A 27,936-nucleotide genomic window follows, 5' to 3' on the forward strand; every position below is an offset into this window, starting at 1 on the left:
TATGTGGCACTCAAAGTCAAACGTCTGCCCGTTGATATTTGCGACAGATTAAACCAGAGCACCTTGTGGTGGTCCCTCCCTCTTCAGGTTCCAGTTATCAAACATTGAAGAGTGAATCAGGAACCAGGTCCAGTTTTTCTCCGTACAAAATAAAATGAACCACTTCTCTTTGATAACTTCATCCCCGAGCAACACTCCCGCAAACCTCGGCACACCCCCAGTTCACAAGGGAGAGAGCAGGCGACTTTAGCATTCCCCTGTGTGTTTTGGGAGCTGGCCTACTTTCTGTTTGTGTATTGTCTCTGTGTGTCTCTGTCTCTGTTTAGGTTCCCTCGCTAAAAGCCCAGAGGCTTTGTTATTTCTCTGAGGCAGCGTTTAGTCCTCACGGGGCAGGTTTGGGTCTAAACTCTTGCTGGAACCTTTTCCTCATTTAGCATTGCATGATATTTAGTTTTGTTTCAGTTTTCTGCTGGATTTGCATCCTTTGTATCAGGAGTATGAGTGTATTCTCTGTGTGGATGAATGCTGCCATTAAGCAGCTGGCCCGGGCTTCAGATGGAGCTCAGCTGAAAGACGGGCCTGTGGTGGTTACATAAGTCGCTCTTTGTCGTGTCATTGTGTCGCTGTGATGAGCCGGGCCTGAGCCAACATTAACCAGCCTCATTAACAAGCAGCAACTAAACATTTTTAACACATCCCACCCTGTTTAAAAGACACATTCACAAAGTTTTAGCTTATTTTGGTTTCATCTCTGTGCAGAATAATTGACCTAACTTTTGAATGTATCAACTAGAAGGGCGCACTCACACTAGGCAATCCGTACCTAAGCAGGCTTATCACGGTTGAAGGAGGTATGCTTCGGCACGGTACAGTTGCTCATGCACGAGCACAAGCACGAGTACACAACATGGACCTGATGAGTAATCGATCCCCGCCTTCCAGATGGAGAAATCTATGACTCATAATAAGCCACACGTGCGCCCTAAGATAAAGTTATCAAGTTGATGTCCTTAAAGATTGAGCAACTTCGAAGTTAAGTTATGTTACGTGCTATCAATTAAGTCATTCAACTAAACGATAAGCACGGCACAGAACTTTAGTGTTACAGCAGCAAAGAGCATAGCCTCAAAGATTGCACAATAAAATAGATAGGAGACAAAAACAGAGCAGCAGTTGTTACATTTGTAGTCTGAACATTCACAGTTATACAGAAAAAGACGGTCATGCACGAGAAATGGGACAGAGCCGATCTGATATTGGTATTTACATATCAGATGTCGGACAGTCTGCAGCGCTCCACATCACCAATCAAGGAAGATCGTTATGCTCGTCCAACATTCTCAACTTGTACAGTTGGCTTCGTTTGAAGACATTCAGACTGAAGTGTAGGTGTCGACAAATCATCTCCCATCTAGCTTGTGTTCAGGCAAGAATACCTGACAGTTGTTGCTGCTTCCTGTTTGTATGTGAAGCAAGCACAATGCAATGCTGGGTTTAGTACAGCTTTGTGTAGCCTCACTCTTAAATGCAACAACAAATAACATTAATTCATTATGATTTTTAAAAATCAGTACATATGCATCAGAATCAGATCGGTGCATCTCTATCATGAACACATAAAGCCGAACATTTTATTGCACACCAAGTGAGTTCTGCATATTAGAGGATATTATTTGTAATATGATAATATTGCACAAGTTGTTGGAGTTTCCGGCTTGTGTGTGTGTTAACAAGAGATTTTTTGTTGTTGTTGTTTTGGAGCAACTGTACCTGAGATTGTTTGGGGCTTTTTGACACTTTTCCGAGCTTTGTTTGTCAAGTTTTATTTAGTTTTATTATGTATTCAAAAAGACATCAGCATTATAAACTTAAAGGAGCTTTAATGTGCTTTCTCATGTCTGTATAATCATTGTGGGGTTGTGTTGCGTAACAGACGTTTTTAAGCGATTATTTGACCGTTTAAGTTTTGATTTGACGCCAACATACAAAAATTATAAAACAGAAAAAGAAGAAAATATACACATGATGTTGACATGGTTTTAACATACTTTAAGGGGCTTATTGAAAGAAACAAACAGACAACAAAGAGTCTAAACAACACACTGACCTCCGTTTCTCTCTCTCTCTCTCTCTCTCTCTCTCTCTCTCTCTCTCTGCAGTGGAGGGTGAGGGTCAAGGTCGCATTCTCCAGCGGTTTCCTGAGAAAGACTGGGAGGACAGCCCGTTCCCACAAGGCATAGAGCTGGTAAGACAACACTTACACACATGTTAGAGGGAGACTCTGACGGCCAACATCAGAGGATCTAAGGGAGAGGTTGATGATTCGTCACACTCTCAACTGGATGAGGGGTATTTTGTGGCGTCTGCTAAAAGGTATTTTGAAAAGTAAGAATGTTACGCCGGTGAAGAAACTGGTCCTTGTGCTAATCCCTCCAGGCTTGGATTATTTATAGACACAAAAAAAACCCTTTTTTTTTTTTCTTACACCAACAAGTGAGAAAATATTCAAACTTGAGAACCATCATGGACCCATTTAACCCCGATGGCCTGATAAGACAAGGAGCTGTGAACAACAGAGCTGAAGCTTTCACCCACCAGTGAGGTTTTCTAATCATTGCCATGCACTTTGGTCCAAAGCAAGTCATTTAATAAATACCAGCTAGATTATATGCTGTGTGGAATCGCACGGTCCTCTGAGGACAAGCCCTCCTTTAACGCAACGCTTTTGTTCAACCACACAACTCTCTTGGCTCTTATAACAGAATGTGAACTAGTGTTCTGCTGGGTCTGCACAACAGTACAATGACACCTAATGAACTCGGTCTCTAGGGTTGTCACAAACGTATAAACTTTGATTCCATTCTTTTAAAAACAAAATAATATTGACACCTGTTTCTGATTCCACTGTGACAAAAATTGAAGTCCTACGCACCCGATATTGGGTCATTTTCTTGCTTTTAATTGCAGACAAAATGCCCACTCTCTACATTGCTCAAACACATTGACAATGTGAAATGGTGAACTATAAAACCGAAAACTCATAACATATAAAATAACAGTATAACATATAACATCTCACAGAGACTGTACTTGGTGTGGGTGGGTGATAAGAAATGGAAAGCTTTTTAGTGCTAACTGTTCCATGTGTGTGTGTGGCGCTGTAGCTCAGTCTGTAGGGACTTGGGTCGGTGCGCACCAAAAATATGGAAGTTAGGAAGTTGCCAGGGCACTTCCCCAGTACTGCAGAGGTGCCCTTGAGCAAGGAACAGAACCTGCGACAGCTCTGGCGTGCTCCCTGCGTAACAGTGTGTAGCTGCCAGACATCAGACCCGACTCTGACATCTCTCCATTAATACATGTCCACAGGTCCTGTTTGTGCATGTGTGTATTTTGGGGCCTGTGTGTGAGAAAAGCAAAAACAAGATCCGCACACGAAGAATTAACATATCATGTTGTACAAGTAAATATTTGTAAAGACTTGAAGCAAAGTCTTAAAAGTGGCTACATTGTTAGTAGAAAAAGATTCCTCTTAATGCTACATAATTCAGTCAGAGCTTTGGTGGTGTCGTCATGTTATAGAGTGTGTTTCTGTTGTCTTACTGACAGCCCATCCCAGGATGAATCACCCTGAGCTGTTGAAGAGCACGTGCTGTCTGATATCTCAAACATGTTAGGGTGTACACTCATCTTTATCTTTTTCTCCATGTTTCCCCTCTACTGTCATCACATCTTCTCATCTCTAACTTCCTCCTCCCTCTCCTCCTCCTTCTTCTCCTCCTTCTCCTCCTCCTCCTCATCCTCCCTCCTCCTCCTCTTTCTGCTCATCCTTCTCCTCCTCCTTGCCCTCCTCCTCCTGCTCCTCCTCTTCCTCCTCCACCTCCTCCTCCTCCTCTTCTTCCTCCTCCTCCTCCTCCTCGCCCTCCTTGCCCTCCTCTTCATCCTCCTCCTCCTCCTCTGTAGTTCTGTCAGCCCAGCGGTTGGCAGCTGGTTCCTGAGCGGCAGCCTGCCTCCTTCTTCGTAGCGGTTTTGACTGACATCAACTCAGACCGTAATTACTGTGCCTGCTTCACCTTCTGGGAGGGCCTAGACCGACTACAGGTGAGATAGATGTCACTTATCAATAACATGAACGCTGGGGCAGCTGTGGCTCAGTGGTGGAGTTGGTCATCTCTCAACCGGAAGGTTGGGGGTTAGATCCCCGGTTCCTGGAGTTACATGTCCAATTTGTCCGATTGGGCAAGACCCCAGCTCAGCCTTAAATTACTTCAAAAATCACTTGTTCAATGAGCAAGATTCATAAAATAACATTGCATTTAATGTGTATTTTCAATCTTAACAGATCTCCATTGTGTCTGCTGAGAGTCTCTCATTTAGTGTTTAAAACCAGTTATGAAGTGTTGACGTCAGCCTGATGTGACTGCAGTGATTTATCTGTTTCTCTCTGTGTTCAGCTGCAGAAGGCCGAGGCCAGCGAGGTAGACGAGGTGGATGAAGAGCCAGCTGTCGTCCAATCAGCTCAGGTCTTTGCACCCAAGAGTCTGGTGCTGGTGTCCCGACTGGACTACACCGAGGTGTTCAGGGTAAGAAATACACACAGCAAGCTCCTAATACTTTACCGGGTGGAAAATAACAGTAGGAGAACATCTACCATCATTTTGAGAGGCTGAAACGAAAACATCAGAAAAACAAGATTTTTGTGCATTTGTGTTTGTAAATACAAAAGTTGTTTTAGTGCGCACTTACATTAGGTAAAGTTGCCCCGTTCTGTGCTGAAGCACAATTGTCTCCTCCTCCCCATTCTCTTGCTGGCCTGCACTCACACTGCTTCAGGACTAACCGGGCCTAAGCACGATTACCTCTAGAACATAACGTCGTAATACAACACATGCATGGCTTTACGTCTGCGTCCGCACATCGGAGAACAACACAGAGAACCTGACAGATACTTTACTGACTTTGTGGCTTATTTTGAGTTATTTCAAAATACCCTTAAACTCTGTGTTTCTCTCTCCTTCTCTCTCTCTCTCTCTCTCTCTCTCTCTCTCTCTCTCTCTCTCTCTCTCTCTCTCTCTCTCCATCTCCATCAAACAGAACTGTTTGGGTCTGATCTACACCGTCCATGTAGACAGCCTCTCTGTCCCCTTGGAAACGGTGGTGGGAAACCTCCTCACATGTATCATCCCCATTGCTGGAGGCTCACAGGTAACGTCTGATCATCAATCCCTTACACATGCACCTGCACAAACTACAGGAAAACTCTGCAAAGGCAAAAGGTGAAGATACAATATTGAAAAAACTCGAGACAATTTTTCTTTCATGCTGTTACAACTCTGTGCCTTTGCTAAGCAGTCAACCCTTCTTTTGTCACCTCATTATTTGCTCTGCAGTTTAACCCCTTTGTGAAGAAAGCAGCGTAGAAGTAGAGCTCTTACAGCGTATCATATCAAAGCAGGTGGTACGATCGGTAGCCTACACGTAGCTTGCAGCATCCCAGAAGATATAACCACATGTCTTTGTGATGTGTGGACCTCAAGAGCAGTGATTGGTCACCTTGTTGATCTTTAACAGGACATACTTATTAGACAGTACTTGCCTCCAGTTTGTAACGAGCTGCTACTGTCTGCTAGCTTCCACATGAAGCCTAAAACTGAATATTGATGAAGTGAATTAAAGTAACTTCAGAAGAATTAACATTTAGTCATTTAGTAACTCCTCCCACAACTTGACCCTTTTAGTTTCAGTGGCTAACGTTTGCAGAACATGAAGATGCTGTTACAGTCTCGCTACAGTAGCATAGAAACCCTGCAGCAAAATACCTTTCAGTCTATTAAACTGGGGAGTAATGCCGGTGTTCTGTCAAGATGTGCTGCCTTGTCGAAAAAAAAAGCGCAAAACAATAGCAGAGGCTGTCTCGTAACCGCTCTCAAATAATGCAACTCACTCCCTGTGCATTTTCAGAGTTTATTTACTTTGGAGCAAGTTTTGGTTCTCTATTGTTGAATATTTCAGGGGAAGTGTATCTCGATGGACAATAACAAACAGCTCTACTCGCCTTTAAGGAAAAACAAGAAGCGTGTTTTTATACTCGGTAATAAAACTTTGAATTATGATTTTAGAGGAAACATTTCTCGATTTACAAAACAATAACAATAACAATAACAATAACGCTCCCTGCACTGCTTAGAGCCGCATGGTAGTACATCTCGACGTGCAGCACTTCTCAGAGCTTCATGCAGACAGTTTCGAGCGTACAGCTAGCTGGACACGGGGCCTTACTGGAGAGATTGAGATCCTCTAAGTGTATGCATGCATATAAAGACTTGGTTAGTGCTCATGCAACGTTCAGGAACATTACGTTGTGCTTGTATAACTGAATGACTGATGTATAACTTTCTGAAGAGCGTCACTTGGTTTAAAACACCACTTTTCTTTAATAGTTATGGTTTAACTCTGGATCTCATAATCAGCCTCAGCTTGTCCCGTACAAGCACATTAAACCTGTCAGCATCTTTTCAGTGCATTAATAATGTACAGTAATGGAATCTGTCTCTGTCCATGATTAGACTGAATCATTAAATTGAAGTGATGTCGGCCATCAAAGAAAACAACAATCCTTCTATTTATAACCCGACAAACCAAACAAACATGTTTGTTTTTTCGGTTGCATAACTTCATATCTCAGACTCAATATCTCAACTCTTGGAACCGTGCCGTGGTTCTTTATTTATCTTTGTTTACTTTCTGAATAACTCGACCACAAAGCGACAGCATTTGAGCTTCTTTCTGAAGTCACAGGGCAGCACTATTTCTCACAACATTTTATCTTGTTTTCTTGTCTTGTTTTACCCACATTTCTCATATTTTGTGAGAGCCATGTTTTTTTTAATGATCACATCCAGAAAATAGTGACTTCTTTCTGCTTATTAAACCATTTGTTGTGCATTAAACTATCAAAGTCGTATGAGACTCGGTGCACAAACAGATTGGAGTTTCTAATTTCTCTTAATGCACATGAGCTGATCCCTCCTCTTTTTTGGTTATCCCAGATGTTCTGTGTGTGTGTCATGTGTGTGCACTCTACTGTACACTGGTTCCTCTGTGTTACAGATAAATGAGTCCCCAGTTTGTAGTTTAGAAAAGGTTCCTCAGGTCCTGGCCTGTGACTGGCTGCTGGCCTGTCTCCAGGTAACTTTACCCGTTTCTGCAAGCTTCACCAATCAGCATCCAGCTCCTTGATGTGATTGATTCTGTCGATCAAACAGACCCCCAGTTGTTTGCCGTTTCTTTGAGGAATGTGTTTGTTTTTCTTTTGTGCACTCATTTCAAATCATTCGTGATCGATGACGCTTCTGCTTTTTGATGTGTTAATCATTTCATTTCTTTCTTTTGTCATCAACTTGATTTGTTCAAGCTTTTTTTTTTTTTTTTTTTTTTTTACTGTTTTGGAGCAACTGGTTATTTACATGTAGTTCCTTAAACAGACGCACATGTTCATTGCGGTTGCTATGCAGGTTGTATTCCGGTTGTTAGGGGAACATATGGAACAGCAGATGGCTTCCTACCGGGCAGCGCAGCATCTGAATAACAGAATCAGATCTAATCTGTATTAACACACATACAGACCACAACAACAGAGTGCAGCTCTCCCCTCACACACACACACACACACACACACACACACATTAGAACACAAGATACGTTACATTAGCTGTGTAATATCTCAGTTTCACTTCAGCTAAACAAACACCTGCACGTCTGCACACATATCCTGGAGGCTTTAACAAATGAGTTTGTCCTGTTTCTTTCCATCCGAGCACAAACAGTTCTGTTCCCTCGACTCGAGAGGAGCACAGGCCACTTAGAAAAGACCAACACACACTCACACACATTCCTGTTACTGTTAAATCACTCAGGACTAATCTATCAGCCTCACTGAGTGTCTGCCATTATCACAAAACAGAAAAAAACTCCGGCATCGTGACGCTGAAGTCAGCTCTGCTTTTAGACTTGTTGTCTTAGCAACGCAGTCAAACATGAAAGAAACAGTCTCACCTTCTGCAACACTTATTTCAAGCTCATTTTTTTATGCTTATTATTTTAATTGATGTTTTGAAAACGACTGAAACATTTAGCTCAGCTTCAAACACTTATCTTACAAGTTGTATGTGTCAGGTTTCTAGTCATAAAGATCTCATTATATTATCCTATTATAAGCCAGATTCACCTGACAGGAAGAACATCTTAGTTCAGGATAACACCCCCCTGGCGTGTCCCGACCGCTGCTCTCTAGGGCGCTATAATGAGAATTATGAATTATTTGTCTTTATATCAATGCTATGTGTAGTTTGACAGAATCACACTATCAACAAAAGAGCGGAGCGGAGAGGAGCATACTGGAGAACAGAAAACTTAATGCAGCGGTTTAATTAGAGCACAGAGATTGTACCGGTTGCGTGCAGACTTAAAATATAGTCTATTGTCATGAACCAATCACAGGGAATAAACATCACCCCCCCCTCTGCCCTCCCACCCACCTGAGCTGAATTCTCCTGATTATATCCTGCTGTATATTCACATCAGCTCACTCTGAATACTAGGAGGCTGGCAGGACAAACTCCAGATTAAGTCTGAGTGATACATCACTTGCTTACTTCACACATGCAGCTCACCCTGAAAACTTCAGGAGTTTTTCAGGAGTTTTGGCGGTCTGTTCCATTTTAAAGATTTCATAAGTTATATCATACCAGTCCTCTAAAGATGCATGGCTGACTCAAACCCTTTTTGGCAGTATTCAAATTAAGTATTTAGTTTTGGTATTTGTAGCTTTTTCAACGTAAATTTGTTCCCAATTAAAAGTGACACTAGTCTCAAATACTTTTTTTTTTAAATCCCCGTAGATCTATCACCAAAATCAGGGTACTTCAGGGCAAAACTTAAAAAATTGGTCAAAGTGATTTGCTTCCCGGAAACTACTGTACAGTTCCTCCAGCAACTACAAAGTCCTAAATGGAGAGACCTTTTTCTTCTGTCTAATAGACTCCTCCAACCAGACGCTCTTCCTCAGGTTGAGCTCGACATGTCAGGACTTTTTATAGAAGGGATTGGAGGTCCTTTCTGTAACTGTAGGCAGACTTTTATCGATTGGAGCAAACAGTCCAGATCATCTTAAAAAGTGAACCGTCCCAGTGAGTTGGAGCACTTCTTGTGAAACAAGCGAAAATTTATTTATATATATATATATATATATATACTAGAAGTGTCTGACAGGAACAGGTCGACCTGCAGGATGTTACAAAACTTCACTTATTTGTCTGAGTAGTTTACACAACCCTAGCTTGGAGTGATCGGCAGGTTGTTGGCCTAATGTGACAGATGAAGGATTACTGAAGTGGAGCTGCAGGATGGCCTTGTGCTTAGGAAGAACATACTTAACACAGAGAAGGGGCTTTTTGCATCCGTTCCTGTAAAATCCCCTTGAGCAACCCAAAGAATCTCTACATGACCCTGACCTATTACCTGTGTGTGTGTGTGTGTGTGTGGGTGGATGTTTCTGTTTGCAGAAAGGATGATCTCTCCTCCTCCTATCATTAATGATTGAGCTGTTGCAGGAACATGCTTTTATCTGTCCTTAAATAAACTTTTGTGACAGAGGGGATTCTAGTCCCTGTTTCTTGACACACTCAGTCACACTTTCAGCCACCTCCACCAGGTGACATTAACGGTACAGATGACGAGGTACACCCCGAACGTTGAGCAAGTTGTTCTCCTGGCAGTTTTTTTTTTTTATTACTCACATGATGAGACACGCGTTTGTTCTGACATAGTCTGTGAAGTTCTCTTTTCCTCTTCGACCTCTTATCAACACAGCATGTCAGAGAGTTTGAGGTTGAAAGTGTGATTCTGTAACAGGAACTCCAGTGTTTCCAGTATCAGTTTGAGTAACTGTAACGGTTCTCAACGATCAGAAAAAGCGGACTGGATTCAGATTCAGTTCAAACCAATGAAAATTCAAAGAGCCAATGTGATGGACAGAAGAACAGCTGTGATTGTGCAGGATGAAACTTGTCCTCTACACCCTTGTAGAATGTGTTTGAGACAAACAGTGATCTTACAGTAATAATAATAATAATAGCGCCATAAATTCATGAAGCGCCTTTCAAGGGACCCAAGGATGCTCTACATGGTGGAGAGACCAGACAAAAAAACAAAATGAAACTGAGACAGGTAGCGAAAGGATGGGAGATGGATGGAGAAGCAGAGTTACGAGAGGTTGTAGGCTGCGGAGAACAGATTGTGTTTGAGAAGTCTCGAGAATGAGTCCAAAGATGAAGCATTGCTGATGTCTGAGGGGGAGGGTCTTTGTGAGGGAGTGTGCTGTGAAACTAAAGACCTTGCCTTTATAGGTGCGGAGTCTGGTGGGTGGTATTCCTAGCTCTTGATGGTATATAAACATTGAACAAAATGATAGGAAATGTGTGTTTGGTAGATTATTTCTTTGTTGTAACAATGCTTCTTGGCAATACATTTAATACCGTTGGAGAGCCTGTTTACTTTCATTTTAAATGGTGCCACATTTGTAAGGAACATGCATTTGTGGGATAAGCAGCAGAGCTGAGTATGTGGGTTGCGCCCATGAAAAACGTGCCAAATCTTCTCTGCCAATGCCAAACAGCTACAATTTATTTATTTATTTAAATAACAAAAAACCTGTCTGTCCTTCTGGGTGGTGATGTAAAGATTTGACCTGTCACCCTTCACATTTTCATGACATCCACAGACGGCAGATTCTCTTTTGATTCTGTGATTATTGTCATGATATATGACAGATACATGTCCAGTTGTTTGTGCCTTGGCTGCACTCTCTGCTGTTAGTGACATCATCAATCATCTGTTTCTGTTATTGTTCTGCTAAATGATGCTCGTACTTTGTTTTGCACATTTGTGTCTGCTCATCCTTTGTTTAATCCACAGCCTTCGTCTTACAGTTCATCAAGTTATCATTTGGGAACCCTACCTTCCCCAGCGTGCTGAAATATCACTGTCATTTTGTTGTCAGGTGTGGGCATTTTGTGCCCGTCCTTCCCTCCTGTTGTTTCTAACCTCTATCTTATCCTGCGGGGTGTATGTATGTGTATGTGTGTGTGTTTTTGTGTGTGTCTCTGTTGGGTGGTTGTGTAGCCGGGCCAGGAGGAGAGAGAGGAGAGTTTGGTACGACAGCCTGACTTCATTCTCCCCTCGCACAACAACCAATCAGAAGCTTCCTTTTCTCCACTGATTTCCTTCAGCTAAAACATGCACAGCTATGTGACCTGGGAACCAATCAAAATGCTTCAAAACAGACTCAATACGTGACCAGCATCTGATCATTTGTTGCATATGTAGTACAAATCCAACACAAGCCTTTTCGTTTTCCTCCATGCAGTCACAAAACCAAAAGCTAAAGAAGCTACATTTTGCACATTCTTGCTTTAATTGTCACCCACTTTGAGTTAGTTAATCACTCAAGCGAGGTAATAGCGTAGCCGACAGTCTGTGAACACCCAGAGACGAAGATGCATCAGATGTTGGATCACAGTGTTGAGTTGCTAACATCTCTCTTATGGTCACTGACGCTGGCTGCTGCTGCTGCTGCTGCTGTAGAGAGCATGAAAACAATGCTTCACTTTGCTGCTGCTGCCTGATGCACACAGCATCCCTGACTCTGACAATGTGAAACCCTTTCAAGTGGAAAAAAACAAGTATTAAAGGGCGAGATTAAAAAGACCTCAAGTGTTTCTAAAAATAGTCCAGATGTTAAACAACTGCTTTTATGTCTTTTTGAGTTTTTTTTTTTTTAATCTTTCATAACAGCACAAAATTGTGATTATAAAAATGTTTTTTATCAGCTGATGGGAATGTGAATAGCATTACCTGATATGTGACATCTATTCATTTGAAGTAAAAGTAGTCCTCTGCACACTGAAAGTAACGAGATGCTCGCTCACCATAAAGTCACACTAAAGTCATTTCCAGTGTGCGGTGGATTATTTAGACAACCAGTGATTCGGACTTATTTAAGATCATTTGTTGCCTGAGTGGAAAGGTCTCAGATAAAGTCATTTGTGTGCTGATTAAAAAAAAAAAAAAACACAACTGAATGCTAATTGTACAAACAACCCTCTTCAACAGGATGTTTCTCTGATGCTTCGCTGTGCTGTTTGAGCGCCGCTCGCCATCTGATCATTTATGTGTCCTGCCGTCTGAATCGTTCCCATCTCCCCTCTGGGTTAAGCGTGTTACCCAAACCAGACATAAATCCATATTTATCAGCTTTGTCTTCTTTCTGCAGACCAACAGTTTTACAAAACCAGTCTGTGATTGTGGACGTAGTTACACAACATACTGTAGTTAATAGTTATTATAGTGAAGTAGTAAATAATGTAATGTCTTTAAAGGTGAAGCTGAGGTTATGCTTCACTGTCCTGAATGATTCATCTGTGCAGATAAATCTCTTTTTGTGCACACGTCGGGCCGCAATGGAAAAATCTCCCACACCTGCCGTGTCCGCTGGGTTTCTCTCTCTTTGATATGTTATTGCTGGTCTTTGTTTTCTTTAAGGTCGTTGGCATGGAGTCCCGCTAAGCTCCGTTCGTTCTGATCAGCTGGAATGGCTTGTGTTTGATTTTTGTCATGTACCTGCTAAGCTTCTGGGATGTCTCTCTCCATCACTCTGCCACTGACGATCACGCACGACCGAGATTATCGCACGCTCTCAGACCCTGATTATTCTAGAAACGAGCATGTGTTCTCCCTTTGTCTCACCTCCTCTAAAATCCGTCTTTTCTCTCCTTTTCTCTTTTTAATCTTATAGAGGACGATAACGTTAGGCGCTGGCGACCGGCAAGTCATCCAGACCCCCATCGATGATTCGCTACCTGTCAGTGGCACCAGTGTGGCCCAGCTCTTCAGACAGCTCGGTACGAGAAATCATAACAATACGACTCTACATCTAAATGTGTGAAATCTCCCACCTGTGTTTCTTTATTTTAAGAGAGATTTCTATTCTATAATTGTAATTTTTACTTTTAAAAAAAAATTTAACATGAAGAAAAATACAACACCACTTACACGTCTTAACCCTTTCATGTCTTCTTTAATAATAGTTAAATGATTAAATATATATATATTTTAATTTTGATAAATCAATGTTTACTTATTTTGTCATACACCTCTATTCTGCACATGGCAATACACACAACCCTTCACAGAAAATTCACAATTTGATCACAGCCATGTTTGTAAATGAGCAGGGAGAAGAATTGATCATTCTCGGTCAGTTAGAGCGAAACGTTGTATGATCAAATAAATATGCCAGCATGAAGCGAGACAGCATGCGTCTTTAAGTTTTACCCTCCTCTGGTGCACATTCATGTTTGAGATTTATTCTTAAAGACATTTTGAACCCAAAATATGTAGAAGTAGAAAATCAAATTCTGAGTTTTTATGCATCTAAACAATGAAATAAATGAATCCTTGACAACTTCCTTACATCTCTACCATAAGACATGATGTGACTGTCCTGGACTCTCTGTGATGTCTTGTTTCTGCCCTTTTCCCAATCAGGTATCATCAACGTGTTGTGTCTGTTCTGTGCCGCCCTGACCGAACACAAGATCCTGTTCCTGTCCAGCAGCTACCAGAGACTCACAGACGCATGTCGGGGTCTGCTGTCCATCATGTTCCCCCTCAAATACAGGTGGGCTTTCTCTCGGCCTCAAAGGCTTTATATACGATTTTTTGATCCAGCAGATGTCGCCCTTGAGCACCAGCATGAAACCAAAACAACTCGTGCTGCATTGTTGTGTTAGCATGCTAATGCTAGCGATCTTTATTATGCTCGTATCTTCACTCTGCATGTAAATTTACCTGAAATGAGCGTGATCTAGAAACACAGTTAAGCAGTGAGTACAGTATGTTATTCTTCTTTTCTCTAGTCCCTCAATTAAACAACTTTTATACATGAGGGGAGGAGTCAGCCGGCCATCCTGGCGATGTAAACAAACTGAAGATAGGACTCAGAAAACTTGATTTCTATTACATTTAAGTGTGAAAAATCACATATAAAGCCTTTAAATCTTTCTTTGGGTGTTTTTTAAATCTAAAAATGGGTAAAACAGAGTAAAGGAGGATAGTCATCGTTGTGCTAAATCTTTGTCCGCTTTTTGTCCCTTTCAGCTTCACGTACGTTCCCATCCTGCCGGGAAAACTCCTCGAGGTCCTGAGCACCCCCACCCCCTTCATCATCGGTGTTAATTCGTTCTTTCGATCAGAGACGCAAGAACTGGTGAGTTGTTGTTACTGTAACACGACTAATGTAACAACACTGTTGTGTGTTTGTGTAAAACAAAGAGCGGTGATAGTGCAGAGGTTCTGATGCGAGAGACGATCAGATAGAGACACGATCACTCCTCAAAAGGGGGCTTAGAAATGACTCTTAAAAAAGCATGAGACCACCCTGTGAGTTGGAGATAGATCGGCTGTCTCACCTGCTGCGCAATTTTATCAGGTGGAAGAAAGAAACGCCGGATAATTAACAAAAGGGAAATGTAAGTTCTGCAAGCTTTTGTTGTCGAGCTTAAAGGACTGGATCCTAAAGGGGAACAGAACAGCTTTCTAAATCAGACAGAAGAGGCCAAACGTTTTTTGTTTTTTTAATCCCCGTAGATCTATCACTGTTATTTCCTGAGAAACTTCTCAGAATCTGTGACATTGATCTGAGTTTCATATAAAATCTCACTGACCCATTAAGTGACGGTTCATGTGTTCTTTGATAAACTGCCAGCTGCTTATTTGCTACCCGCCTGTGTCTGGACATTCTGATACGATACCCTTTACAAAACCCTGCCAACGTAAATTACTCCGACGTACATGACAAATAATTACTGTGGAGAAGTAAGAGATCAAAGATACTCATTTGCTGCCGTCTTATTAAAGCCTGGTGAGAGTGTAATGGAGCTACTGTTGGTGATATCTGACCATCGTGGAGCCCTGAACGTCTCATGTGACCGTCAGATACTTTAAGTACTGTAGTACAAGCAGACATCAGGGGTCAGAGGTCAGAGGTCGTCGTTTGGGCAACTTCTCCCTCTCTCTGCAGTGAGATGTGGATGTGTGTACCTTTTGGTGAAATGAGAATCTGTTGATGGAGATGACATCATCATCCTACCTCTGGACTTTTTATCAACAGCCTCAAACGCAGACATGAAAAGTGTGTTTAAGCGCGCGCGTGTGTGTGTGTGTGTGTGTGTGTGTGTGTGTGTGTGGGTGTGTGTGTGTGTGTGTGTGTGTGTGTGTGTGTGTGTGTGTGTGTGTGTGTGTGTGTGTGTGTGTGTGTGTGGGTGTGTGTGGGTGTGGGTGGGTGTGGGTGTGTGTGTGTGTGTGTGTGTGTGTGTGTGTGTCTTCAGTTGGACGTGATCATCGCAGACCTGGACGGCGGCACAGTGACGATCCCAGAGTGTGTGCACATCTCTCTGCTGCCTGAGCCGCTCCTCCAGCAGACCCAGACTCTGCTCTCCATGGTAAGAGCTGCAGCCCACACACTGAACACGCCCTTAATACACACACACACACTAAGTACTGGGAAGTCTTATTAACATCTCGTGGGTGGTTCCTACCCGGTAATAAATTCCCCGGAGTTGAGTTGCCAGGAATCTCTTCAAGGATTCTTTTCCTGCTTTTCTAAACATATAATGTGTTTATAAAGTTTTTGTTTAAGATGTAGTCTCTCTTTATTGCTCTGGATTTGTGTTCATATATTTCTTCAAGCTCAAATCGAGATATTGAAACGCGTCTGCATATTCCGGTGCCAGCCCACTCAGCCCTTAAACAAATAGCGTTTCCTGTTTCCTTATGTCTCGTTGATTCCTGCAGAATATTGGAACATCTTTACAGCCCCTTTGTGTCAGAGCTGATGTTTACGATGTAGACACATCATAACAAACGTGGGATGACACTGTGTTTACTTTTTTTATTGAAGATGTGATCTGTAAGTCACATATAGTGTTGCAGGAAACGCCCCTCAGTTTATGGTTAATATACTGGTTGCAGTCACATGTGAGACATCAGGAGGACTAAAAGGAACAACAAGTGATTGTCTTTCCAGACTTATCAGGAACTTTGTCATACAGTATTTGATTTGACATGTTAAAGACATCAGCATGTTTGAATCTTGGTTATTCATCATCTCAGGGAATCTGACTGTAACTTTTTTGATGATGCTGGTTATGTAAAGAAGTTACAGCGATCATAAGAAGCCTTAACTCTCAGTCCTGTTAGAGTATTATGTAACTGGAGATTATATTTTGACTTTTATGATGACAAGGAAACCAAGGGTCTTAACCATGCTTGTTTCTTTGAAGCTGTATTACAACAAAGTGCTGGTATCAGCATGCTGACACCTTACAGATTGTTGAGATGTATGATGACAAAGGAGAAGCATGCAGACGGCAGGACAGGAACAACAAGATTATTTATTTTTCAGCAGTGTCCTGTAGTCCGTGTCCTGGTAATGTGTTTTATCTCCATGCAACTCGACACATTTTTAAAGAGATTTGCAAAGACATTGAAAGCACAAAGAGTACAGCTGTCTGTACAAACAAAGACTGTCGGGAGGTTAATACTTTGGTATGTGCAGATGTTTACATGATGGGATGCCCTTACTCATTCCTTCCTTCGTTCATGTATCAGAGATTGCTGTTCATTAAGTTCATACGGTAACTGAATAACTCAAACATAACTTTAACAGTTAAACCCATCTCTACTTTCTTAATTAGTAAAATGCTCCTTACACTCTAATTTATCTGCATTTTCAATCCATAATGGAAAATATGATAAGATGCCCCTCAAGGGTTATTCCCCAGCTGAATAAGTTATTTTACTTGAGATATTTAAAGTGATTTTTGGCTTAATTTCTAACATATCTATTTTTACTTAATACTTAATACTTTACTTTTTTAAGGTTTGTTTTTTGGGCATCTTGTGCATTTATTTTAGAGATAGGACAGTTGATAGGGTTTCCGTCCAGGGCGGCTTTGGCTCAGTTTGTAGAGTTGGTCGTCTCTCAATAGGAAGGTCGAGGGTTTGATCCCCAGCTCCTGCAGCAACATGTCCGATGTGTCTTTGGGTAAGACACTTAACCCCAAGTTGCTCCTGCTGCTTCATCAGCGACGTATGAATGGGATTAGTTACTTCTGATGGACTCTCTTTACTCAGCAGCCTCTACCTCAGCATTTGAAGTTTGAACATTATTTCAGTTCTTCTAAAGAGGAAACTGATTTCTTCCAGCTATCTTAAAAGTGTTGAGTTACTGTTAGAGCATGTCAAAATAACAAGTCAGTGCTTCCTGGTTCGTGAAGTTTGATTGCTTTGGTTGTATTTGCAGACAATGATGATGTAATTTTCTGATGATGTTATGAAACAGTTCCTGGTCATAGACCGACAGACGAGGCTCAGACACAGAGGGGAAGAGAAGGATGTGTTTGTTTTGGAGAAGCAGGAGTTGGCATTCTTATCTCTGTCTCAGGATGAATGCCAACAGTGTGTTTGGATGCTGTGAAACGCTGCCTTCATTTTTGGGACTCAAACATCTTCCCACAGACTCTCGACATATTTCAAATATTTGTAATTTAAGAACTGCTGAAGACGCAGTCTCTTGTTTCTATGATGACGCCAAACAAGAGTCACAGTAAACTCTGTGAATGGAGTTGAGCTTGTGTAGCGCTTTTGTCGGAAGTGTAGTGGTGAGTGTGCGTGCCCCATGTCATCCGAGTGGGCAGCCCGGGTTCAAATCCGACCTGACCTGTGGCTCTTTTCCTACATGTTATTCCCCACTCTGTCTCTATCCCCAATTTCTGACTCTAAAATGTAAATGGACTTTCTAGTCTTCCGACTACTCAAAGTGCTTTTACACCGCAGGACTTATCGGACTTTAACTATATGAGCTGACATATATGTACAATATGTCTCTCCGTTTGCTTCAATGTTCAGAGTCTAACAGCTAAACACATTCCAGATTTGATATCGCCAGCCTTTAAAAAAAGGAGAAAAGGCCCAAACAACGTTAGGGCACTAAGTTCTCCCGTACCGTGGTGAAGCATGATTGCCCCCCCTTCCCGTTCCCCCCGCTGGCCTGCACTCACACTGCTCCAGGACTAACCAGGCCTGAGCACGGTTACCTCTTGAACATAACATCGTAATACAACACACGCATGGCTTAAAGTGATCATGAAGCGTGCTCAGTTTACAAGACAGGGACGTGCGGTCAAGTCTGCGTCCGCACACCGGAGAACAACACAGAGAACATGACCGCTACTTTACTGACTTATTTTGAGATACAGCCGTAACACTCTGAGATTTCTCAACAGTGGGGGCGGGGATCGATTATACGTCATGTCCAAGTTCAGTGCTCGTGCATGAGCAACTGTATCGTGCCGAAACACACCTCTTCCAAGCGTGCCAGGGCCATGGAAGTGTTTTCTGTGCATAGGCATGGAAAGGAGCACTCACACTAGTCAAACAAACTGGACTTTGTGGGTGGAGCGAGCTTTGGCACAGTACGGATTACCTAGTGTGAGTGTGTCCTGAGGAACAAAGGTGACCAAACAGTCTTTTGTAAGGTAGTGCGTTTTATCTTTAGAAGCAGTCGGGTTTTCAACTTAACCAACCACCAAGGTGCATGAAGAGTGAAAGGCGGTCAAAAAGCTGCAGCAATACTTAGTAGTATTAAGTATCAACTTTATTAACTTTATCAGGGTCAGCCGAAACACGTCAGTCTAATAAAGTCCAGAAAGTTGCTCTTCATACTACCAGTGTTGCTGGAGCTCAGTAACTTCTTATCTATGGCATCTTAAAGGCAGGGTTGGTAATTTTTTGAAAACTAACATGATTTTGAAAGTAGCATTCCTTCAGTTCTTCATCTACACCCACCCCCTCCCCTCTGTGCACCCTCAAAAGCCACGCCCCCTCCCTTACATGCACGACCGTCGTTGGTCCAGAAGCGTACCTCAGCTCATCGCTTTGAGTGTGGGCTCGTGCATTCAACGGGTAGAGAACGAGCAGGATGATTGGTTCATCAGATTGGTACCTCGTGGCAGACATTGGTGGAAGTTTTTACAGGCTTACAACTGATACAGATGACAGATTTGAGATGATGACAGAGCACATGAATTATTAATTTCTGTCAGGACCTAAAGACAATTTCAACCAAAATCTTAAAAAGTGGATCTGGAGGAAATTACCAACCCTGCCTTTAAAGCCAGTTAGTCGACCCTACCAGCTCTGTTTTGCTTTTCCTCTAAAAAAAATAATACATGTTTTATTTTTGGCACTGAGGTCCATGCAGATCCCTCTTTCTATCCACAGTGGTTTGATGCTGTGGCTTTAAGGAAAAAATGTCAGGTCTTTCTTTCTTCGTCTTTGCTTTCCACCTTTCAAGACGCGGTCTCCATCTCTCTCCAAATGTTATCCTGCAGCTTTTACACATTTACAACTGAAACCAGCTGAGAAAGCTTCAAATAAAAACAAATTTAAAAAAAACAATAAATCTCAATATGACACTGCATGATTCAAGTTTTCCTTATTGACATGCTAAGGAACTTAAACTCCAACACCAGGACTTTATCTATGACCTTTGGAGACACTGAGGGTGATTCATACGATAGTCTCTCTAGTGAAATATAAAATTGATCAGGAGGCTAAAAATGTGAGCATAACCTTTTTTATGTCAAAGTGTCATCAAGCAAAACACTGAACCTCGACCCAGTGAGCAGGACATCGGATACATACCAAAGATGACAAGGCTCAAAAGAAGTTGATTTGTTAAACAAATAGAAGTAATTTTGTTGTGAAACCTCTGAGTGAGGCCAAATGTGTTCACTGCTTGCTCTGTGTGCTTCATGGCTTCTAACCGAGACTCGTGTGTGTTTTGGTCCTCCCTCTGCACTCACACACTGAGACTTTGAAACAAGTCAAACTGAAGTTCACTGGGTTACAGACCTGCATCCTCAAGCAGAAGACACCAGACTGCAGCTCCAAACAGACCAATGTTTGTTCTGCGGTCTGGTCCAATCACAGAGGAGGGGGATGACCTCCTTTACTAAAAACATGGGGGGGATAACTGAGGGTCTTTCATTTGTTAAATTGATGTTAAGTGCTGGTTGGTTGAAGGTCTGCATGAACGATGATTCTGCCGATTGTTGGGAAGCAACCGAGCAGCAGGGCTTAGCTGCTCTTCTCTTCTTACGCTGAGACAAATTACATTTCATGTCCCGGCCTGAGACTGAAGCCTGTTTCCACGGGTAGTGTTCAGTGATTACACTGTGGATAACATGCTGCAGCTCCTGTCTCCGTTCTCAGGCTGTAACACATGTTGTCTTAACAGTAGAAACTAGTGGAGTCCACCCTCTTACCTGTCCTTGATTGAGTCCTCATACTCTGGAGAGTGTGTATCATGGTGCGCTGAGGTTAATCACAATCGGTGGATTCCTCACTCACCATTGTACTTTAAATTATAAAATCAACTGGACTGCTTTGAGCACTAGCCGGCTCGGGCATTTGTTTATCTTCTGCATGGAACCTGCGTGCTCCTCGACTCTCGGAGTGGGCGGAGACAAATCTCTTAAATGTTTTGATTGTGGACTGCAGTACCACTTTTAAACACTGGGTGTCAGAGTTGCATATTGCTCCTTTAAATAAAAGCACGTCTTGTTGATTACCACTTAAAAACCTTACGATGAGTCAAATTCCTCACGTTTTGATCGGTTCTTTCCTCCTTTCTATGGGAGGTTATGTTAGGTCTCTAGACTTCCTCCCTCAGGTCACAGCAGGAACAAGGGGAGCTTTCAGGTTTGTTACAGAGTGATTCATGTGCACTTCATGTCTGTTGCAGATTTTGGATCCAGAGCTGGAAATCGCTGATCAAGCCTTTCCCCCTCCCTCCACACAATCCTCTGCACTAAAGATCCAGGTGAGAAAACATCGGGAAGTTTTGTGATTTAAAGGACGTCTTCAAATCCTTCCTTAAAAATGTTATTGGCATTTGATTATGTTAAATTCTCATAGCATGTTTTATTCTCGCTGTCTAAATGTAGATCTGTCTTTTATTATCTTGTTTCTTCATGTTGGATGTCAAAGGATAGACACTGATTGTTAATTATTATGAGCATATGAGTATTCTAGACTCTGTATTGAGTTCAGATCCTCCTTGCCTGCTGGTACTAGAATATCACTAACATGATTGTTTTTCTTAAGGTTTGATAATGGAGGCTTCTGGCTCTCATTGGTCTGCTGTGTGTGTGTTTCAGGATAAAGAAATCCGGGGAGTTTTCCTGTGGCTGTTTGCTCGGCTCTTCCAGGGCTATCGCTGGTGTCTACACATCATCCGCATCCACCCAGAACCAGTGATCCGCTTCCATAAGGTCTGAAAACCTGAAAACTCTGCATATGATAACATCTGCTCTGTGTGTTTCTAAGAGAAGCAGTGACTGCAGAAGTTTTCAAAGAGAGGCCTGTTTTACTTTGATGTGTTTCTGCAGGCGGCCTTCCTGGGTCAGAGGGCGCTGTCGGAGGACGACTTCCTCATGAAAGTATTGGACGGCATGGCGTTTGCGGGCTTCGTGTCCGAGAGAGGGCCTCCGTATAGAGCCACCGACCTGTTTGACGATGTGAGTCTGTCTAACATGTTTGAAGATCAGCTGACATTGTAAAACTGTCGGATAATTTAACATATTTCGGATGTGGTGCTGAAATCTGAGGGTAATATCTCATTTCGTCCCCGTGTCCACAGCTGATAGCCAATCAGGTGGAGCGGATACGACAGGAGGAGACGTGTCCACACAAAGTCATGAACCATGTCAAGGAGCTCGCTGAGCAGCTCTTCAAAAACGTAAATATGTGAAGAAATATCTGCCATCCCTTTGGTCCTGTAGAATATTCTTTTCTTTCCTCTTTCTCTCCTCCTAAGTGATCGTATGAGACACATGTACCGCTCAGCTGTAGCTCTTGTTTTTATAAAGTTGTCTCCTTATTTGACTCATCATAACAGCTTTTCCCGTTGTCTCTCCCGTTTAATTCCCTCATGTTGCGTTTCCTCCCATGCAGGAGAACCCGTACCCCGCTGTGGCGATGCACAAAGTCCAGCGGCCGTCAGAAAAAAGTCAGACTACGACACAGAATCAGACGCAGTTTCCCGCGCTGGACGACGTGGTGGTGCAGCTCTTCATCGACCACGCTGCCGCCAAACTCAAAACAGCGCCACCTGTGGTCAAGGTGGAGCTGAAGGGCATGGTGCCGTCCGGGCCCCCGCTGGGTGAGCTGATGTTTTTTATGATTGGGTATTTTGAATCTCAAAATATCTTGAAAAAGGTTTGGACTTTGTGTGCAGCAACTCTTAAACCTTTTGAAACAGAATTTACAACATCTGTCTGCAGGAGGATTTTGTTTACATTGGATTCTGTCAAATTAGTTTAAATGAAAACACAACTAAAATATCTCAAATATTCATCCAGTCATTCATTCTTCTTCGTGTCTTTAGAGAATGTTATTTGAAAAATCCCTTTCAAAATATAGAAAATATAAAACCAAAAAAGCCTAAAGTTTAGATATGTTTAGGTTGCACAGAAAAAAATGCAAATGTAGTTTTTGAATTCCAAGAAAGGTAAAAGAAGAAGACTTAACTCACACATGTAATCATGTACTTTAGAGAGTCAGAAGAACTTCTGGAAGTCTCCTCTTCCTCCTAAAACCTCCTGAGTGAACTTAAAGCTCAGGCAGCTCGTCTCTCAGCGTGTGACTAATGAGGTCGAGTGTCCGTGCTGCGGTGATGAATGAGTCTGATCGTCTCTCCCTCATCTCCACAGGCGACACCGTGGACAGGAACGGCATCGTGATGGCCAATAGCGCTCGCAGGCTGGAGGTGGTCAGGAACTGTATCACGTACATCTTTGAGAACAAGATGCTGGAGGCTAAGAAGGTAAGAGAGAGAGAGAGGGGGGGAATAGAGAGAGAGAGGGAAACAGAGAGGGGGGGGGAGAGAGATTACTGAATTTAATCACTGAAGAGTCAGATGTTTGTGAAGTTCACATGTTTTGAAACTGTTGTTGTTGTTGTTTTTCTCTCCTCCCTTCAGTTAATGCCCGCTGTCCTGCGAGCGCTGAAGGGCCGTGCAGCTCGGATCTGTTTGACTCAGGAGCTGAACCAGCACGTCCTGCAGAACCGAGCCGTGCTGGATGATCAGCAGTTTGATTACATCGTCCGAATGATGAACTGCACCCTACAGGTAGAGCCTACAGATTTAAACGATCTAAATGAAACTTCTAAACGAACAGTGACATGTTTTATATTTCTTGGTTGTATTTAATCAGGTTGTGTTGCACTGTCCTACGTCTGTTTATCTGTTGTGTTTTTGTGTCCACTGCTGCAAATCAAATTTCACTTCCAGGGACAATATAGATCTGAACTGAGAGACTAAAATATCACTCAAATCAAGGATAAAGAAAAAAGACAGACTCTTAGATTTGTTTGACAGCACCTTGACTTTATATTTGTTTTCAAGGTTCTGTGTTTTCATTTGAGATTTTTTGCACGATAACGGTGAAGCCAGAAACCTTTTGTTATGTTTACAGACCACTGCAGAGATCTGTTTTTCTCTGGTTTTACTTTTTAAAGGTTTGTCTTTAAATAAAATACACTTTTATGGTTTCATTTTATAAAACACTTTCCTAACATTACTAACTGACTTAGGGCCTTTCTCCACTTGATATTTTTTGGGGGGTGAGGGGGCATAAATGTGCTAACTCTGTTGCTTATAACTGTATGTTTTATAGTTGTTGTTTTTTTAATTCACTATGAGCGTGATGGCCTCGCTATCGGCTCGGATTAGAAATGGAGCAAGGACGATGTGGTTACAAGACACGATCCATAGTAGTCAAAAATACAGAAGAACTTGTAAAGAGTGCCGGTGACATCAAGAGCCCCCTCCTAAAAATATTTTCAACTAGAAGTGCTCAGAACAGCAGCACAAAAAAAGGGCAAATCACTCGGAGAAGGGATGCTGGGCCTTTTTCTCTGGACCGCCGCATGCTAATGCTAACGCTAACGCTCTACTCATCGGGGAACAATTTTTTTTTTTAAATCCGGCACTCAAACAAAAACACCAAGTGGACACATGCCCCTAACAAATCAAATATTGAGCAGTTAAGTTGCAAGCCCCATGTACACAGGCTATTGTCCTGGTTGCAGCAGTCGTAGGTTTGCTCTTTGCTGCATGTTATCCCCCTCTCTGGACTCCCCACATTTCATGTCTCTCTTCAGCTGTCCTATCCAATAAAGGCCCATAAACATAACCTTTAAACAAATAAAAATCAGCTCTGGATTTGTATGGTTCCCAGAGTAGTGTGGCATCGAGGACAGAGAATTCAAACCAAGTTAAACACTTGGAAAAAAAAGCTGCAGAGAATATGTTCAGGTTTCTGTTTGCTGTTATAAAACTGTTTATTTGTTTCTGTTCAGGATTGCTCCCATATGGATGAACACGGTATCGCAGCCAACCTCCTTCCTCTGGTCACAGCCTTCTGCAGAGTGAGTTCATCAGCAGCGTCTCTGCAGTCATTCCATATGTACTGTCCAGAGCTGAGATCAAGTTGTTTTTTACACTCCTACATCTAAAGTGTCTTTACTGTGTTTGTGTGACAGAAACTGGGCGCAGGCATCACTCAGTTCGCCTACAGCTGCGTCCAGGAGCACATGGTGTGGACCACCATGCAGTTCTGGGAGGCCATGTTCTACAGCGACGTGCAGAACCACATCAGAGCGCTGTACCTGGAGACGGAGGACAACAGCTCTGTAAGTCACCAGAAAGATTAGTCTGACTTTGTGTAAGAAGTTTTAGAAGAAATCTGCCTCCACAGCGAGTCCACTAATAAATCAACCACCCGGCCTGCTGAGCAGAGTGTCACTTTTAACCTGAGATCATTAATCAGTGAGTGAACCTCCTCTGATTGGTCCACAGGAGCAGCAGGACGGGTCAGCCGGCGGGAGGGAAATCAGCGCCCTGGACCTGGCGTCAGAGCAGAACCGCCTGTGGCCGACGCTCAGCAAAGAGATGCAAGCGGAGCGCGTGCAGAAGGAGGAGAGCACCGTGTTCAGCCAGGCCATCCACTACGCCAACAGGATGAGCTACCTGCTGCTGCCGCTCGACACCAGCAAGAACCGGCTGCTGAGGACCGCCGGCCTCGGGGACGTGGAGAGCGTCAGCAACAGCTACGTCACAAACAGGTAACATGCAGCTGTGGGCTGTCAGAGGATTTTACAGATGTTTAGATGTCAAAACAAAAGTCTTTAAGATTGAGAAAAAAGTAGCCGCCATTTTCAAAAATTCTGCAGAAGAAAGAGCCAGAATCATCAACTGCCGCTGAAAAATTATCAGCTCCAAAGCCAAGATAATACACTCAGTTTCAGTCGCCATGGTTTCCTCTATACAAACAAGCAGAGAAAGTGGCAGAACTGAAAACTGGAGATATAACAAGCATAGAAATCGCACTGCCAACTAGCGTTTGTAGCCGAGTAGTGGAGAGCTTGTAGATTGATGCACAAGTATGTAGTGTTTACAGCGGGGTAGGACCAATACGGTGTATATCAGACACAGAAACTCGCGCTGCATTGTTGTGTTAGCATGCTAATGCTAGCGATCTTTATTATGCTCGTGTCTTCACACTGCATGTAAATTTACCTGAAATGAGCGTGATCTAGAAACACAGTTAAACAGTGAGTACAGTATGTTATTCTTCTTTTCTCTAGTCCCTCAATTAAACAACTTTCCGTCCTGGCGATGTAAACAAAGTGAAGATAGGACTCTGAAAACTCTGAAAGCATCACAGACAGTGGGACTCGGGTGTTAAACCCATTGTAGACAGTCATGACTCACAGAGTTATTTTCAGAGGATATACTTGATTTATATTACATTTAAGTGTGAAAAATCACATAGAAAGACTTTAAGCATCGAAAACACAAAAGTCAAACAATATCACAAACAAGCTAAGCAATGGAGGCAACTCCTGTCTTCTGCAAGGTAAAAAAGTTGTTTTTTTCAATGGAGGTTGCTTTGTTGGGGGTCGTTGGGCACCCGGGTTAGGGTAGGGATTGTAGGAGGCTGACGTGTTTGTTGCATACCTAACCCAGATTCAATCAAACATGTTGGCTGCTTAGTGCTGTGCTAGAGTTGTTTTGTAAAGCTGTTTGTATGTAATCAAAGATCATGAATGTTTAACATTCTGTGTGTTGCAGTATTGCCGGCAGCATGGCGGAGAGCTACGACACAGAGAGCGGCTTTGAAGATGCAGAGAGCTCGGACGTCGCCAACTCTGTGGTCCGCTTCATTAACCGCTTCGTAGACAAAGTGTGCAATGAGAGCGGAGTGACCAACGAGCACCTGAAGGCCCTCCACACCATGATACCAGGTATGTGCACAACAGACCCACAGAGAATATTACACCAAACCTCATCGACAAATCTGCCAACTCCTGTCCTCCATCGTTTTCAGATATCGTTCAGATGCACATCGAGACGTTAGACGCAGTCCACAGGGAGAGCAAGAGACTGCCTCCGATCCAAAAGGTAAACAAATCCAAATTTTACATCCCACTGGACAGAGGCCACGCTGAACGCCAACCAGCCCCGCCCACTCCCCAACTCACCAATCCCTACAGCTCAGGCTCACAGTGTCACAGTGGCAGGTACGTCTGTCCTCCAGAGACAGAAGTGTGTGACTCACCGCACCCCCCCCAGCAGTGCATGCTGGGTGACTGCTCCCCCTTCTGAGTGCATTCAGTGTGACATTTGCGTGCAGTGAACTGGAGAGGGATGGCGGCGACGCTGAGCATGATGTGACATGTTTTGTCACTTAGATAAAGACCTGAGTGGAACTTCAATAACGTCCTCTCCTTCCTAAGAAAATTGTAATCGCCCGTCCTGTCAGCATTTTTGTTTGTAGCATGCATCCTAAAGTCCCGGAGGTTCAGTTTCAGAGTTGTGAAATGCCTAAAGAGGAAACTCAGCCCTTTTCCTCCCCGTGTGACTGCAACTGGGATCAGGACGCGTGTGGCACTAGGAGTTATGCAACAGATTATGAAACCGGTTCGCAGAGAGTTGTATTTCATTTCCTATCCGAGGTGGAGTTCCTTTAGGAAGTTCTCCAGGCCTCGCTGAGGAACAGGACGTGATGTAAGAGGCCAGAGGTCAAATTCAGCGTCATACAACATGTAGTTGAGCAGAGGCCTGAAAACAATATCTAGATCCTCAGACGCACCAAAGTGTGTTTTACAACTGTAACACATCAGTTAGGTCTCTGTTGTTTTAGTTAATCCTCCTGAGCACGGTTTGACAGCATGAGGTTCTGAGTGCAGTGGTTTGGTCTGGAGTGTACCAGCAGGTATAACAGTTTGCATCCTGAAACCGGGGCTTAAGTTTAATCCATTGTAATTCTGCAAGTGGGAAGATGTATTGCATATTTTTATTCTAAGATTAAAAAAAAAAAAAAAAACCTTTACTGTATAAAGAACAAACTACAACATGCATTCAGGTAATCGACAAAAGATACTTCTTTAAGTCCTTGTGATATTCAACAACATTGACTTTTTCTTCAATGTTCATGAGAGAAGGGATTTACATTAGACTCATGAGACATTAAGATAAGATGTTTGATGCGCTGGATGACAGTGTGGTTAGTTTGCCTGCCCCATGTGCAGAGATTTTGGTCCTCGCGGCGGGCGGGCGGCCCGGGTACGAATCTGACCTGTGGCTCCGTTCCCGCATGTCATTCCCCACTTTCTCTCTCTCCCTGATTTCCAACTCCATCCACTGTCCTGTCTCTCCAATGGAGGCACAAAAAGCCAAGATGAGCTATA

The 27,936-nt window shown here is 42.9% G+C and overlaps 1 protein-coding gene across 5 annotated transcripts in view; it reads left to right on the forward strand.

The window, feature by feature from the left end:
• The window catches only part of sbf1 (SET binding factor 1), a 65,985-nt gene that overhangs the window by 23,252 nt on the left and 14,797 nt on the right, over positions 1-27,936 (forward strand). For 2 of the 5 annotated variants that reach the window (XM_061030431.1, XM_061030433.1), the window contains exons 2-23: positions 2,160-2,245; positions 3,961-4,098; positions 4,452-4,580; positions 5,092-5,202; positions 7,108-7,185; positions 11,179-11,208; positions 12,851-12,956; positions 13,603-13,735; positions 14,215-14,323; positions 15,444-15,557; positions 20,924-21,001; positions 21,339-21,452; positions 21,570-21,698; positions 21,821-21,919; positions 22,135-22,342; positions 22,893-23,005; positions 23,162-23,311; positions 24,544-24,612; positions 24,727-24,876; positions 25,043-25,308; positions 26,318-26,490; positions 26,574-26,647. In XM_061030431.1, the coding sequence (XP_060886414.1) occupies positions 2,160-2,245; positions 3,961-4,098; positions 4,452-4,580; positions 5,092-5,202; positions 7,108-7,185; positions 11,179-11,208; positions 12,851-12,956; positions 13,603-13,735; positions 14,215-14,323; positions 15,444-15,557; positions 20,924-21,001; positions 21,339-21,452; positions 21,570-21,698; positions 21,821-21,919; positions 22,135-22,342; positions 22,893-23,005; positions 23,162-23,311; positions 24,544-24,612; positions 24,727-24,876; positions 25,043-25,308; positions 26,318-26,490; positions 26,574-26,647 (2,657 nt within the window). The remainder of the gene's footprint in view (positions 1-2,159; positions 2,246-3,960; positions 4,099-4,451; positions 4,581-5,091; positions 5,203-7,107; positions 7,186-11,178; positions 11,209-12,850; positions 12,957-13,602; positions 13,736-14,214; positions 14,324-15,443; positions 15,558-20,923; positions 21,002-21,338; positions 21,453-21,569; positions 21,699-21,820; positions 21,920-22,134; positions 22,343-22,892; positions 23,006-23,161; positions 23,312-24,543; positions 24,613-24,726; positions 24,877-25,042; positions 25,309-26,317; positions 26,491-26,573; positions 26,648-27,936) is intronic. The other 3 variants (XM_061030432.1, XM_061030434.1, XM_061030435.1) reach the window with 3 other exon arrangements.

The sequence above is a fragment of the Labrus mixtus genome, chromosome 22 (genome assembly GCF_963584025.1).
Source record: "Labrus mixtus chromosome 22, fLabMix1.1, whole genome shotgun sequence".
NCBI classification, from domain to species: domain Eukaryota; kingdom Metazoa; phylum Chordata; class Actinopteri; order Labriformes; family Labridae; genus Labrus; species Labrus mixtus.